Source organism: Danio rerio, chromosome 20, assembly GCF_052040795.2.
Source record: "Danio rerio strain M-AB ecotype USA chromosome 20, GRCz13ab, whole genome shotgun sequence".
Lineage (NCBI taxonomy): Eukaryota > Metazoa > Chordata > Actinopteri > Cypriniformes > Danionidae > Danio > Danio rerio.
The window spans coordinates 58,002,501-58,017,217 of record NC_141040.1 but is presented as its reverse complement, the minus strand read 5'-3'; the positions used below and the strand labels follow the sequence as shown (position 1 = coordinate 58,017,217).

Here is a 14,717-nt window from a genome sequence, read left to right as displayed (position 1 = left end):
GCTATTTCTGTTGAGAATTTTGGTAAAAATCAGCAAATTTCTGCAGTATTATTTTGGTAGTATCATAGCTAAAACCTTAATATGTGAAATAAAAACATGTATTTAATGTTTAAAATGCAAATCCAATTAGATTCACTTTATTTGGTAAACAAAGCAAGTCTCTCATATTATGTCTACTAAAAGACAGAAAATATTAGCCGGCAGCTAGCTCTCTGCAACTCTCACATGGTCGCCCACTGAAGCTAAGCAGGGCTGCGCCTGGTCAGTACCTGGATGGGAGACCACATGGGAAAGCTATGTTGCTGTCGGAAGTGGTGTTAGTGAGGCCAGCAGGGGGCGCCCAACCTGCGGTCTGTGTGGGTCCTTATGCCCCAGTTTAGTAAAGCGGCCTCTATAATGCTCAGTGAGCGCCGTCTTTCGCAGGAGACGTTATACCGAGGTCCTGACTCTCTGTGGTTGTTAAAAATCCCAGGATGTCCTTCGAAAAAGAGTCGTGATTTCACCCCGTCATCCTGGCCAAATTTGCCCATTGGCCTTGGTCCATCATGGCCTCCTAACCATCCCCATATCATTATTGGCTTCATCACTGTCTCCTCTCCACCAATCAGCTGGTGTGCGGTCTGGCGCAAAATGGCTGCTGTCGCGTCATCCAGGTAAATGCTGCACACTGGTGGTGGATGAGGAGATTCCCCCCCCATTGTGTAAAGCGCTTTGAGTGCCCAGAAAAGCAATATATATACATGTAGGGAATTATTATTATTAATTATTATTATTACTGTACAAACTGCATTGTACATAAATCAGATGAACATTTTCATATTAGTCAATAATATGACTGGAAGTAATTTAAAAGCTGAATAAATATAGATTTACACACATTTACTCAAGTAAATAAACAGAATTAATGATGGGCTTAAAATCTGCGGAATTCCGTGTGGGCCTACCTATGAGCCATGAGTGTGTGTGTGTGTGTGTGTGTGTGTGTGTGTGTGTGTGTGTGTGTGTGTGTGTGTGTGTGTGTGTGTGTGTGTGTGTGTGTGTGTGTATATATATGTGTATATATATATATATATATATATATGTGTGTGTGTGTGTGTGTGTGTGTGTGTTCGTGTGTGTTCGTGTGTGTGTGTGTATATATATATATATATGTGTGTGTGTGTATATATATATATGTGTGTGTGTATATATTTGTATTTATATACAGTAGAGCTGCACGATTCTGGCTAAAATGAGAACCGCAATTTAAAAAGATCAGGATTTTCTCAGGATTCTGTAGATGTAAAATAAAGGTTAATATGAGTGGGCTATAATATTGTTGTTCTTAAACATGGGTAAAACAGCAATAGGCTTTGTTTTTTGTTATTTTATATTTTATAAACACAGCATGCGACTCTTTCAACACCATTTGGAGGTGTCCACATTGCTAAACAACGTATGTAAAACAATGTGAAGACTTGTGCGGCCAGCATTGCTTCTTTTCCTGAACTTGAAAATATGATTGACAGAATTGTAGAAATGCTGGATTAAGATCATCTAAGGCAGGGTTGTCCAAACTTTTTGGGCCGAGGGCCAGATGCAAAAAAAAAAATTTTGTCCCGGACCAAATTTGACATACATCACACAGACACGCATATTGATATATATATATATATATATATAGTCAGAATTGTTAGCCCCCTAAATAATTAGCCCCCCTGTTTATTTTTTCCCAAATTTCTTTTAACGGAGAGATTTTTTTCCCCACACATTTCTAATCATAATAGTTTTAGTAACTCATTTCTAATAACTGATTTATTTTATCTTTGCCATGATGACAGTAAATAATATTCGACTAGATATTTTTCAAAACACTTTTATACAGCTTAATGTGACATTTAAAGGCTTCACTAGGGTAATTAGGTTAACTAGTCAAGTTAAGGTAATTAGGCAAGTTATTTTATAACAATGGTTTGTTCTGAAGACTTAAGGGGCTAATAATTTTGACCTGAAAATGGTTCATAAAAATGAAAAACTGCTTTTATTCTAGCCGAAATAAAACAAATAAATCTTTCTCCAGAAGAAAAAATATTATCAGACATACTGTGAAAATGTCCTTGCTCTGTTAAACATAATTTGGGAAATATTTTAAAAAGAAGAAATAAATCAAAGAGGGGCTAATAATTCAGACTTCAACTGTGTGTAGATAGATAGATAGATAGATAGATAGATAGATAAATAGATAGATAGATAGATAGATAGATAGATAGATAGATAGATCATAACAAGAACTGCTACTTAATTGAATGCATGTAATAGCGACACCAGGTGGTTATTTATTGAATTACGTTCATTTTTGTATAGCGGGACAGATTCTATTGATATTTTAAAAAAGCCTCGCGGGCCGCCACAAAACTGATTGCGGGCCGCAGATGGCCCGCGGGCCATAGTTTGGGAACCCCTGGTCTAAGGGGTCGAATCGAGATTGCGACCTTTTTACGGTTATTTGTGCAGCTCTAATATACAGTCTGTACAGTAGCATCCTATGAGAGGTGTGTGTTTGTGTGTGAGTCAGTTGTTCCCTGACCACTGCCGACAGGTGGTTAATGCGAGTCTTATGAAGCAGAGCCATGTGTTTTAGTAACAGAAATATTTCTCATTTTTTATTAGAAACTCCAATCACTTACTTTTGGTGACTGTCAAATGCACCTTATGTGCCATTGACATTTAGAACGTGTGATGTAAGACTGGTAGGCACATGTAAGTAAGGTAAGAGTAACCAATATTTAAGGAAGTCAGTGATTGAAGTTCATTTATTCAGTCATTGTCTTTCGGCTTAGTCCCTTATTTATCAGGGGTCACTACAGCGGAATGAACCGCCAACTATTCCACAATATGTTTTAAACAGCCGATGCCCTTTCAGCTGCAACCCATTACTGGGAAACACTCATACACACTCGCATGCTGACGTTATCTTTAGCAGTGCTGACAATCTAATGGCTAATGGACAGACGGCTGCTTCTTACTCAGGGCTGCTGTTTATGCTAATGAGGGAGAGATTGGCTCTAGTGGGCGGGGCTTTCCCCCTCTGATGACACACAAAGGGAGAATGTCACTATAAGCGTTTCATTCATCAAGTCTGATTATAACAAACATAATTAGTTCATGTTAAGCATCAGAGGCTGCTGGGGATATTCACGCACTGCTGACACACGACTTACCTTATAAAGGTCATTTTTGCACAAAAGCTCCCCTTTAAGCCACTTTTTAGACATCATCCCAACTTCTTTCTGATGAGTCCTCCTGTTCTCACATGTAAATATCAGCCGTGTTGAAGCTGCTATGAAATGTGTTTCCGGGAAGAGCCCAGAATAACTCCTTCCGAACTGTCCTATAAAAACCAGTGAGGTACACACGTACTCACACACCCCTGCAGGAGCCAATCACAGCGTCTGGACTGGGACACACTCTGCTGGATTCAGTTTCATTTCACAGGCTTGAACACAATGTGCTTCATGAATGTTGAATCGCTGGAGTCGTTATGAGCCACTGTTTAACAGGACAATGAAGGATCAGACTGGAGCACATTTAATCTTAATAAAAAAATAAATAATTGATAACAGCTTAACAGCTTAAAATGAGGAATATACCGTAAAAAAAAAAAAAAAAAAAAAAAAAATATATATATATATATATATATATATATATATATATATATATATATATATATAATTTTTTTTTTTTTTTTTTTTTTAAATTAATTAATTTTTTTTGTATGGATGTTTCCCAGTGATGTTTTGCAGCTGGAAGGGGATCCACTACATGAAACATATGATGGATAAGATGACGGTTCATTCCACTGTGGCGACCCCCGATTAATAAAGGGACTAAGCAAAAAAAGAAAATGAATGAATGGATGGATATGTAATTTCATATTTAAAGATATAAGGGAAGATCTGGAACAGAATATTTGTTTATAATAATACATTTGTATTTTATTTATTTATATAGTCAATTTATGTACTTTATTATTTTACTTATTTATTTATTTATTTATTAAGTTTATTATTAATTGATTTGTTTATTTGTATTTTACCACTTTCATATTATTCATTTTCATACTTGTATTTTGTTTATTTGTAAGTTATATACTTAGAATTTTTATTTATTTATTTGCATTTATTTATTTATGTGTAATTTATTATTTATTTGTATTTTAAATACATACATAATTATGCACAGAATATAATAATATAATAAACATATTTACAAACAAACATGTAAATGCAAAGTTATATTTTGGATATTTTGGAATTGTTTGACAGAACTACTTTTTAGTAATGCTAGTTCCTAAACGTAAACACTTTTATTGTCATTTTATTTCAGACGGCTACAAGGGACATGTTTTTTTTTAAAGCTTCATTCATTTATTTATTTATTCATATTTTATTTATTTAATAATATTATTAAATTATAATATTTCTGTGGCATGGGTGTTATGGTGGCGCAGTGGTCAGCACGATCGCCTCACAGCAAGAAGCTCGCTGGTTCAAGCCTTGGCTGGGTCAGTTATAATTTTCGTGTGGAGTTTGCATGTTGTTTGTGTGGAGTTTGCATGTTCTTCTCTTGTTGGTGTGGGTTTCCTTCGGGTGCTCCAGTTTCCCCCACAGTCCAAACTCATACGCTATAGGGAAAGTAAGCAAGCTAAATTGTCCGTAGTGTGTGGGTGTTTCCCAGTGATGGGTTGCAGCTAGATGAGCATCCGTTGCGATAAACATATTCTGAATAAATTCCACTGTGGCGACCCCTGAGGAATAAAGGGATTAAGCTGAAAAAAGAATGAATGAATAAATGATAATTTTTGTGGCATATTGGTTAGCACTGTCGCCTCACAGCAAGAAGGTTGCTGGTTCTAGTCCGAGCTGGGCCAGTTGGCATTTCTGTGTGGAGTTTGCATGTTCTCCACATGTTGGTGTGGGTTTCCTCCTGGTACTCCGGTTTCCCCCACAAATCCACAAGCGCTATAGGGAAATTGATAAACTGAATTGGCCGTAGTATACGAGTTGTGAATAAGTGTGTTTTCCAGTACTGGGTTGCAGCTGGAAGGGCATATGCCTAAAACATATGCTGGAATAGTTAGTGGTTCATTCCGCTGTGGTGACCGCAAAAAATAAGAGACTAAGACAAATGAATAAATGAATGATAATATTTAAAAAATATTTTTCACAAACAATTACAGATTGCTGAATTGATTAACAGTTGGACATGACTGACTGATGAAGATGATAAAACAGGTGAACGAACACTCAGTCAGTCAGACTGTTGTGAATATATATATATATATATATATATATATAGTGTAGATCTCTCTTTTGCTCTGTGTGTGTTTGCGCAACATCTTCGTCATCGTTCTGCAAACCTGTTGACTGCTGTTTTGATTGGTCCGTCTGACCCACGCCTTCACTCTCTGCTGTAATGTAATGTTATGTAAATGTAACCTAATATCAGTCAGAAACTGAGATCATCTGAGGAATGGAAAACTCATGACAGATTCACATGCATCTCTAAATGATCCAAATCAGACTACTGTTATTATGACTCAAATCCAGTGATCATTATAGAAATGATAGAAATACTGCTGGTGTGTTTTAATAATCGATTCATCTATCACTGTAGTTGATTGATTGATTAATTAATCGGTTAAAAATGTTCTATTTTCTTTGAGGATCTTGTGACTGAAATACAACATAGCAAATAAAAATGTATAAAAGACAATTTTACACACACACACACGCACACGCACACGCACACACACACACACACACACACACACACACACACACACACACACACACACACACACACGTTTGTTTTTGTGAAAAGTGGGTACATTACATGTTTCCATTCATTTTATACTGTTAAAACAGTAAATTGAATTGCCCTCACCGCACCCCACCCCTAAACCCAACCATCACAGGAGACTGTGTGCAGCTTTACTCTGATTAAACTCATCCTGTGGAATTTCTAAGCATTTTGAGAAATGAGGACGTCACCAATGTCCTCATATTTCACCTCCTTTTTGTCATACCCATGTCTTATACAGATTTGTGTCCTGATATGTCACAAAAACACACACACACACACACACACACACACACACACACACTAGTTTAAATTCTTTTGATATTTTCTGTTTTAATTTAAATTGATTCTAATTTTAGTCTTTTTTTTACTAATTGCAATCTTATAATAAACATTTTAAATTGGTCATATAAAGTTTGTTTATAGTTTAGTACAGCAATAAACTGAAAAAAAAGAAAAATAATTAATTATAAATATTTAATTATATCTGATATATAAAAATGTCAGGAAAATATTGGTTCATTTTCTTTTCGGCTTAGTGCCTTTATTAATCTGGGGTCGCCACAGAGGAATGAACCGCCAACTCATCCAGCATATGTTTTACACAGCGGATTCCCTTCCACTCTCATTCAAACACAAACACTATGGACAGTTTAGCTTACCATATTCACCTTTAGCTCCTGTCGTTGGACTGTGGAGGAAACCCAAGCCAACACGGGGAGAACATGCAAACTCCACACAGAAATGCCAACCTTCTTGCCGTGAGGCAATCATGCTGCCCACTGCACCACCATGACGCCTGTGAAAATAAATCTTTAAACAGTTTTTGCTGTAGTTCAGTATTTTAGGTTTGAACTAAAACAACAGAGAGTTAAATTAGATTAAATTATTAAATATTTTTTGTTTTAATTTTAATTCACACAAGTCTTTTTTTTAACTATTTGTTGTATAAATAGATGTACTGTATATGAATTGAATCTATATTTGCATTTATTGTTTTATGTTTTGAAAATGAGTGAAATTCTAAACTATTTAATTTTATTAGTATGTTAAATGGTGATCGATCTCCTTGTTTGTGTGCAGGTGCTGCTGGCGTGCTGGTGGGTCATCCGTTTGACACTGTTAAGGTCAGTAATGATCAGCTTGTGTTATTGAAGCGCTTCTGCGTTTATTTATATTTATTTTGTATTGCAAATTGAATAACGATGAACATACAAGGGCAATAACAAAAGAAGGAGAAAACGTTTATTTACTTTCAGTTTTATTTAACAGGCACAATACATATTCCAGTTCTTCTCAGTGGCTTTGGCTTTTTCTCACAACACTATTTACATTTGTGCACATCATAGTAGCAGTTTCTCATTCCTTCCAACCAGGGTTGGGCGATGTCGACCAGTTTTACATTGTACGATGTCTAATGTGAAACATGGCGATGGACGATGGCATCGTCGTCATAGGTGGTGGTGAATAAATTATTTATGAGTAATTCATTACTTCATAACAAATTAATTATTTGTAGCCTACCGTTTCAACTACCTGACCCGCATGGTCTTTGTTTTACCCATACGCAAATCATAAATAAATAAAGATAAGCTACACACAAATGACCACCTGTCAATCACTGTGTCCGCAGGCAGAGTGATCTGTGTCGGTATAATGGCGTCCACAAATTTGGCTGGTAAAAAGGTGCACAAACAACAGCAACCAGCCAACTGTATCTGAGGATTTCAGAAAAATGACTAAGTACAAGTGTGAAATGGAAAGACTGAAGCAGTGTAGTGATGCTGTGACACGTTAACTGATAGATTCAAAAGGCTGAAGAGTCGTCAGATGAATTAAAGATCACGTTTAATAACTATAGTGAGACGCCATCCAGCGGTACATCCTTGATCAACTGTCCGACACGCACTGCTCTCTGGAGCTCAGATGAGCCCATTACTGTGTGTGGATGTGCATATGTGGTCACATGATGTGCATTTTCAGCGTACGGAGGGCTGTTCAGTAATGCTGGGTAAAACACGGTGTGGATGTGGATCATTTTCATTCTAAAATGCCATTTTAATACTGAGACGTATTAGTGTAAACGGGGCCTGAGTGTGTGTTTTTCGCGAGGGGGGCAGGGTGGAGGATTGGCAATGCCGGCTCAGCACCATGTTGTCTATTGGCCATCGCTGACGGACGATGACATACTGAATGCTTCGAATAAATTGGAATTGCAAAGAGCAAATGCTGTAAACATGTGAAACATACATATTCAGTGTGTTGTACTCGGATATCTCACTAAATGCAGTGATGTCTAACTTTACTGTAGTGTTCAAATGGCTGTGCAGAGAGTATACAGTGCTGTCTTGAGCATTTTCAGGAAGTGTCACCAAAATCTGACTTGTTTGCGTTGGAAATAATGTAGAGTAAACTGATTACATAATGAAAACATGACAAAGCCATTTGACTATCTTGTTCATAAACAGTGGTGTCAGGACTCTTCATCTTGATGACACTGACACTTTCATTGACATCAATACTTGTTTTTGAGGAACGAGCTCTCCATTTTGAGCATGTGACACACTTCTGCAGGTTATCTAGGTTTTGCAGTTTGTAATAACTGTTTTGAGAAATGCATGAACTGTTGTGCAAAAGTAAACAGTGTTTTGAGAAACGCCCCAAAGCCATTGAGAAAAGCTGCAATAATGTGTTAAAAGCCTATTTTTCATCTGCAGTCCCTGCACTGATGTGTTGATCAGCTTGTGTTATTGAAGTGCTCCTGCTTTTGTTTATTTACTTATTTATTTGATTGTTATTATATTGCAATTTGAACAACAATGAACATACTGTACAAGGGCAATAACACAGTAATACAAGGAATTTTTTTATTATTATTATTATTTATTCTGTTAATTGTTCTGTTATTGCAATTTGAATGAACATACAAGCTTGTGTTATTGAAGTGCTCCTGCTTGCTTTTTATTTATTTATTTGTTTTGTTTGTTCATTTATTTATTCATTTTTTATATATATATATATATATATATATATATATATATATATATATATATATATATATATATATATATATATATATATATATATATATATATACACATTCATTCATTTATTTATTCATTTATTTTATCATTTATTTATTTGTTTGTTTGTTTGTTTATTTATTTATTCGTTTCTTTATATATTTATTCATGTATGTATTTGTTCTTTTATTGCATTTTAATAACAATGAGCATACAAGGGCCATAACAGGAGCACAATAATACAATGAGAAACAAAATATAATAATACATTTATTTAATTCTTTAATCATTTATTTGTTCTGTTATTGCAATTTGAATACCAATGAACATACAAGCTTGTACTAAAATGCTCCTGCCTGCTTTTTATTTATTTATTTATTTATTTATTTATTTATTTATTTATTTATAATTATATTCATTTATTCACTTCTTTATTTGTTTATTTCCTTATTTATTCATTCATTTGTTTGTTTGTTTGTTTATATTTATTTATTCATTTCTTTATTTTTTTTCTTTATTTCTTTCTTTGTTCTTTTATTGCAATTTAAATAACAATGAACATACAAGGTCCATAACAGATTTAACATAGTACAATAACACAATAAATGCATTTTATTTTATATGTTTTTGTTTGTTTATTTATTTATTTATTGTCAGGTTTATTAAACAGGCACAACACACATTAATAATACAAAAAAAGGCTATTTTCATCCGTCCCTGCACTGATGATATGATTATGTTAAGGTATGATTTGTTGAATTGACATATGTATTATTGAATTGCTCCTACTTTCATTCATTTATTTCTTTATTTGTTTATTTAGTTTGTTTGTTTGTTTGTTAGTTAGTTAATATTTTTGTTGGAATTTAGTATAACAATGAACATACAAGGTAAATAACTACTATAATAAAATGAAAAAGAAAAAATAGATAAATAAAATGATAATAAATATTGTCTTTTATTTTATGATTGTCCTCTCCTGCTATTATCCATTCATGTTCATTGCTGTACAAATTGCAATAATAAAAACTAAATTATTAATATTTTTATTTTAGGTTTAGGTTCATTTAACTTGCACAGTGCACATTAATAATACAAAAAATGAACTAGGATCAGTCAAAAGCCTGTTTTTCAGCTGCAGTCCCTGCACTTATGTGTAAATACTCAACAGAATAAGAATAATAGATGACTGAATGGTAAATCGATGACAGTATAAGACGTGACAATTCATTTATATGCTCCTGCTTTCTCTACACATCTGTCATCTGAATCTGCTGCTGATTTTTGCATGAAACACTGCGGTAAACTCTGTAAACAGTCATGGGGGCTATTTCTGGCTGAAGTGTACCGCAGCAGGTTGTTGAGAGTCGTGATTCTTCACTTCATTTCATGTTGAACCCGCTGACTCTTCAGATATCAGATAAGCCACTGATATAATGCTGCAAATAACTACACTACTAGAGCCCTGTTCGGATAAGGAAAATATAGTTTTGTTTGTATATATACGCTGAAATAAATGCTGAGTTCCACACAAGTCCTTCATGTTGGCCCAACACAAAGCCATTAAGTTACCTTAAGTTAATTTTGACACATTTAAGTAGATGAAACATAAACAATGCATTTTTCTTCCCTTGTGTTGATTCAGCTCATTTTAAATAAGGATTTTTAACCTGGTGCAAAAATATTTTTTTCACTGTACAGTTAAAGGTAATATGATCCAGCCTCTTGTGCACTATTTTTTCTTTTATATATGACTTATTACTACATTTTTTACAGTATTTCCTCTAATATTTTTTTTCTTCTGGAGAAAGTCGTATTTGTTTTATTTTAGCTAGAATAAAAGCAGTTTTAAAGCCATTTTAAGGTCAATATTATTAGCTCCCTTCAGCAATATTTGTGTTGGATTGTCTCCAGAACAAACCACTGATTACCCGAATTACCCTAACTTTACCCTAATTACCCTAGTGAAGCCTTTAAATGTCACTTTAAGCTGTATAGAAGTGTCTTGAAGAATATCTAGTCTAATATTATTTACTGTCATCATGACAAAGACAAAAGAACACAGTTAAAAATGAGTTATTAACACTATTATGATTAGAAATGTGTTGAAAAACACAAACAAAAACTCACACATTTATGTAAACATAAATATATAAAGTGTTTATAGACAAACACATGCATACGTATATTTTGTATGTTTTATTTTATATATTAGATTGTTCATGTTAAAAAAAATATATATAGATATTTTTTATGGTGATTTTTTTTTTTTTTTTTTTTTTTTTTTTTGTGTGTTTGTGTGTATTTATATATGCATGATAAATATACACCGCACAGAAACACTTAATAAAACAGAAATATCTATATATCCTTTTCTACAAAATATATATTAATATTTTAGATGTATATAATAACAGACTTTAATGCAATTAATAATTTGACAGCACTATTTAAAGCTTGATAAACTTTACTTTTAATTCATTTACTCCCTGTTGATTTGTAATTTGTAAACTAAATCTAATTTATACAGTAACATAAAGGTCTCACAGTTGACCTAAAAGCAGAGTGAAATGTGCAGTAGATGACTCCAGTTTTTGCGTGGTGTGAATCTGTGGTTTGATTTTTTTTCCCATAAGCAGAGCTGCTCTTCACCCACTGAACATCAGCTCAGTTTCACTCTGCGCTTTCACTCTTGTATCTTGAGCAGTTTGCTATTGCACTCAATGCATTTACAGCGCTCAGTATAAATGAATGTTTTCATCCATTTCTCATGTAGAATGTAGACTATATATGTTGAAGCATTTAAACAAATCAGTTTAGTTATATGCATTAATTAAGAGTTTAGTCACTGAGTGTCTTTAGGAATTTAAATAAATGCATTTAATTCAAACACGTTTTTGCAACGTCAACATTTTGATCAAATTTGATTCGCACAATATACAATTATGCACAATAAATGGTTTGAGCATCGATGTCACGGGGGGGATAGGTTGGGGTGCGCTCGTGCATCCAGGTTAATCATGAACAACTCTGTGCGCATGCGCTAGTTGCACTATCGCGGTCTGATTATGTTTCAATCGTTTCAATCAAGGTTTATATGCATCAAATACATTACATCTGTGCCAAACATTTTAACTGACGAACATATTAACAATAATATAGCCGAATTAAATGTGTGCATTGGCATGTTACAGCCCTAATGAGTATGATTATGTGAAACTCCATATAGATACATATTGCAATGATTTTGAGTACTTACTTAGCGATGCACGCACACATATATGCACAGTCCTTAAATGCTTTGCTGATTTGCACTCTATAACACCTGTTTTGTAACTTTAAACTATCAACAACCACCACTGAGCAATATTCTAGCGATCATTCTTCCCGCTCCATGGTGGATTTTGGCATAGTCCATTTCACGAGAGATGGCGGGGGTGAGTGGAAGAAACCAAGTCGTGGGGGGAATATTTTCTACAGAAATAATGTATGATTTCTTATGTGGCCCGGTACCAATTGTTCCACGGACAGGTACCGGTCCGCGGCCCGGTGGTTAGGGACCACCGCTTTAGAGTACATTTACAAATCCATAAAGCACTTTTACCTTTGCTTTATTGCATTTCTCTGCTTGTGATTTATTATGATTCACTCCTCTGCAGAATCATCCGGCACTAATTCTCATTATTACCTTAATAGCATGCATGTTATTGAGATTTTGGCTGCTTATCAGTACTTATAAAGCACATAATCTGCACGATCTTATTAATGGTTTGATAATAGTGAGAATTAAACCACAAATTATTTACAAATAGTGCTATTCAGGTTAGATAGCTACAGTATATTGCAATATACATCGCAGAAAAGCTAAATATCTCAATATACGATTTTTCTAATATCATGCGGCTTTATTTTTATGTTTGTTTTGATTTTTCCTGTTTCATTTTTGGACTGATCCTCAGTTTTTCGTTAGATCAGTTAATCAGTTTTGTCTTTGGTACTGACTAATCTAATGTATATGTATGAATATATGATCTTGTATATATCTAATGTATATGTACAAATAGAGTGGGGTAAATGAGTATTGAACACGTCAGCTTTTTTCTCAGAAAACAGATTTCTAAAGGTGCCGTTGACTTGACATTTTCCCCAGATGTTAAAGAAATCCATAAAGTGTAGTAATACAAAATGGCACTGGAAAGACGTATTGAACGTATTGAATAGTGAAAGCCCAGACAGCAGCTGAAATCTCTCAGTAGTTCTTCAGCAATCCGATGTCTCTTCAGTGTAAATGAAGATCAGCTGCTTCAGTCCATCATCTACATTAGCAGGAGGAGGAAGATGAAACTATTTCAGCAAGACAATGATCCACAATGCAGCCAAGGAGACTCTCTAATGCTTTCGGAGAAAGAAAATTAAGCTGTAGAATGGCCCAGCCAATCATCTGAACCGAATCCAATAGAGAATACAAAATAAAGCTCAGTTTTGATAGACGAGATGCACGAAAGCATCATGATTTTGACACTCTGTACAGGTGTGAGTTTCTCACAGACTTAAACAATGCATGAGGCGTCATTCTTCATATGAGAGGCGTCTTAAAGCTGATGTCATTTAAAAAAGCGTAAACTGTCATGTTTTTCCCGGGGAATAATATTTCTAAAGGAGCTGTTGACATGGAATTGAAGCAGATTTTGGTAAAAACCCAGTAAAACAAATAAACCCAATAAACAATCTGAATTTTTTTTGTAATAATAATGAAGTGACAAAAGGAGAAAACCCTGAACTACTGAAAGAGTGTAATACTTTATATTAGGGCTGGGTAATTTGGCCTAACATCGAAATTAATTGAACACTAGAACTCGATTACGATTAATAAACGATTATTTTATTTATTTATTTTATGTTTTTGCCCTCGTACTGTAGTTCACTAAAAGGTTTGTACAGTAAATATGCTCGCTTTTTTCACGGAAGCATTACTTGATTTTAAAATAATTGAAGGAGACGCGTCATCTATTATCTATGATTATTTATAGAACATCAATGCTGAACAACTGAGATTAAAACATTCCCTGTAATGTGGCTCTCCTCACCGCTCACCCTCATCACCGATACCCAACCAACCAATCACAAAACTTGCGCAAATTTCTTTTAAGAGGTGTGCGGTTATGCGAAGGCTGTGCCGGACTGTGCGTGTGTATTTGGCAGAAGTATAATATCAGAATATAATAAGAATAAATTAGCCTTAACTAAGCGAGGTCACATGACTCCACTTACCGAAGGGATAGTAATTGGAAAAATTAGTTCTGTTGTTGGATTTGAATGTCGATTTTAATTACTTTTTAATTAATCTCCCAGCCTTCCTTTATATAGGAAGCTTTTTTAATGCTGGCAGCTTGGAGATGCTTAATTTTATCACACAGAACTTCATTTGTAAACTACTTAGTTTTGTTTTTCTTTGCATATATGGATTTCTTTGGTTGTTATCAACATCTGGGGTAAAGTTCAAGTCAACGGCACCTTTAGAAATCTGTTTTCTGAGAAAAACGCTGACGTGTTCAATACTTATTTCCCCCACTCTATATGATCTAATACAGTGGTGGGCAAACTTTTTAGACCCGAGGGCCACACCAAGTTTTGCAAACGAAGGGCCACATGTCAAATTCCCTAAAAAGCTACTTTTATTTATAGTGGCAGTATGCATGGAATGTAATATCGGACAGAAACATGTCACATTAACACAAAACAGATTTTTTTTAAATAGTATTAAGTCAAATTTACAAGTCAAATTAATTTGCACTGCTATTATATTTTCTACCGCGTGCAATACTGCCCTCATATGGGTTCACTTGTAATTGC

General features: G+C 34.4%; 1 protein-coding gene and 1 long non-coding RNA gene across 4 annotated transcripts in view; one reads left to right on the top strand and one right to left on the bottom strand.

Moving 5' to 3' along the window:
- Nucleotides 1–14,717, bottom strand: part of LOC147839507 (uncharacterized) — a 519,823-nt gene that overhangs the window by 333,080 nt on the left and 172,026 nt on the right. The window lies entirely within an intron of this gene.
- The window catches only part of slc25a29 (solute carrier family 25 member 29), a 29,496-nt gene that overhangs the window by 5,470 nt on the left and 9,309 nt on the right, over nt 1–14,717 (top strand). For all 3 annotated transcript variants that reach the window (XR_015517945.1, XR_015517944.1, NM_001030237.1), the window contains 1 exon segment: nt 6,925–6,968. Coding sequence is in view for 1 of the 3 variants with exons in the window: in NM_001030237.1 (NP_001025408.1) it covers nt 6,925–6,968 (44 nt within the window). In the remaining 2 variants the exon portion in view is untranslated.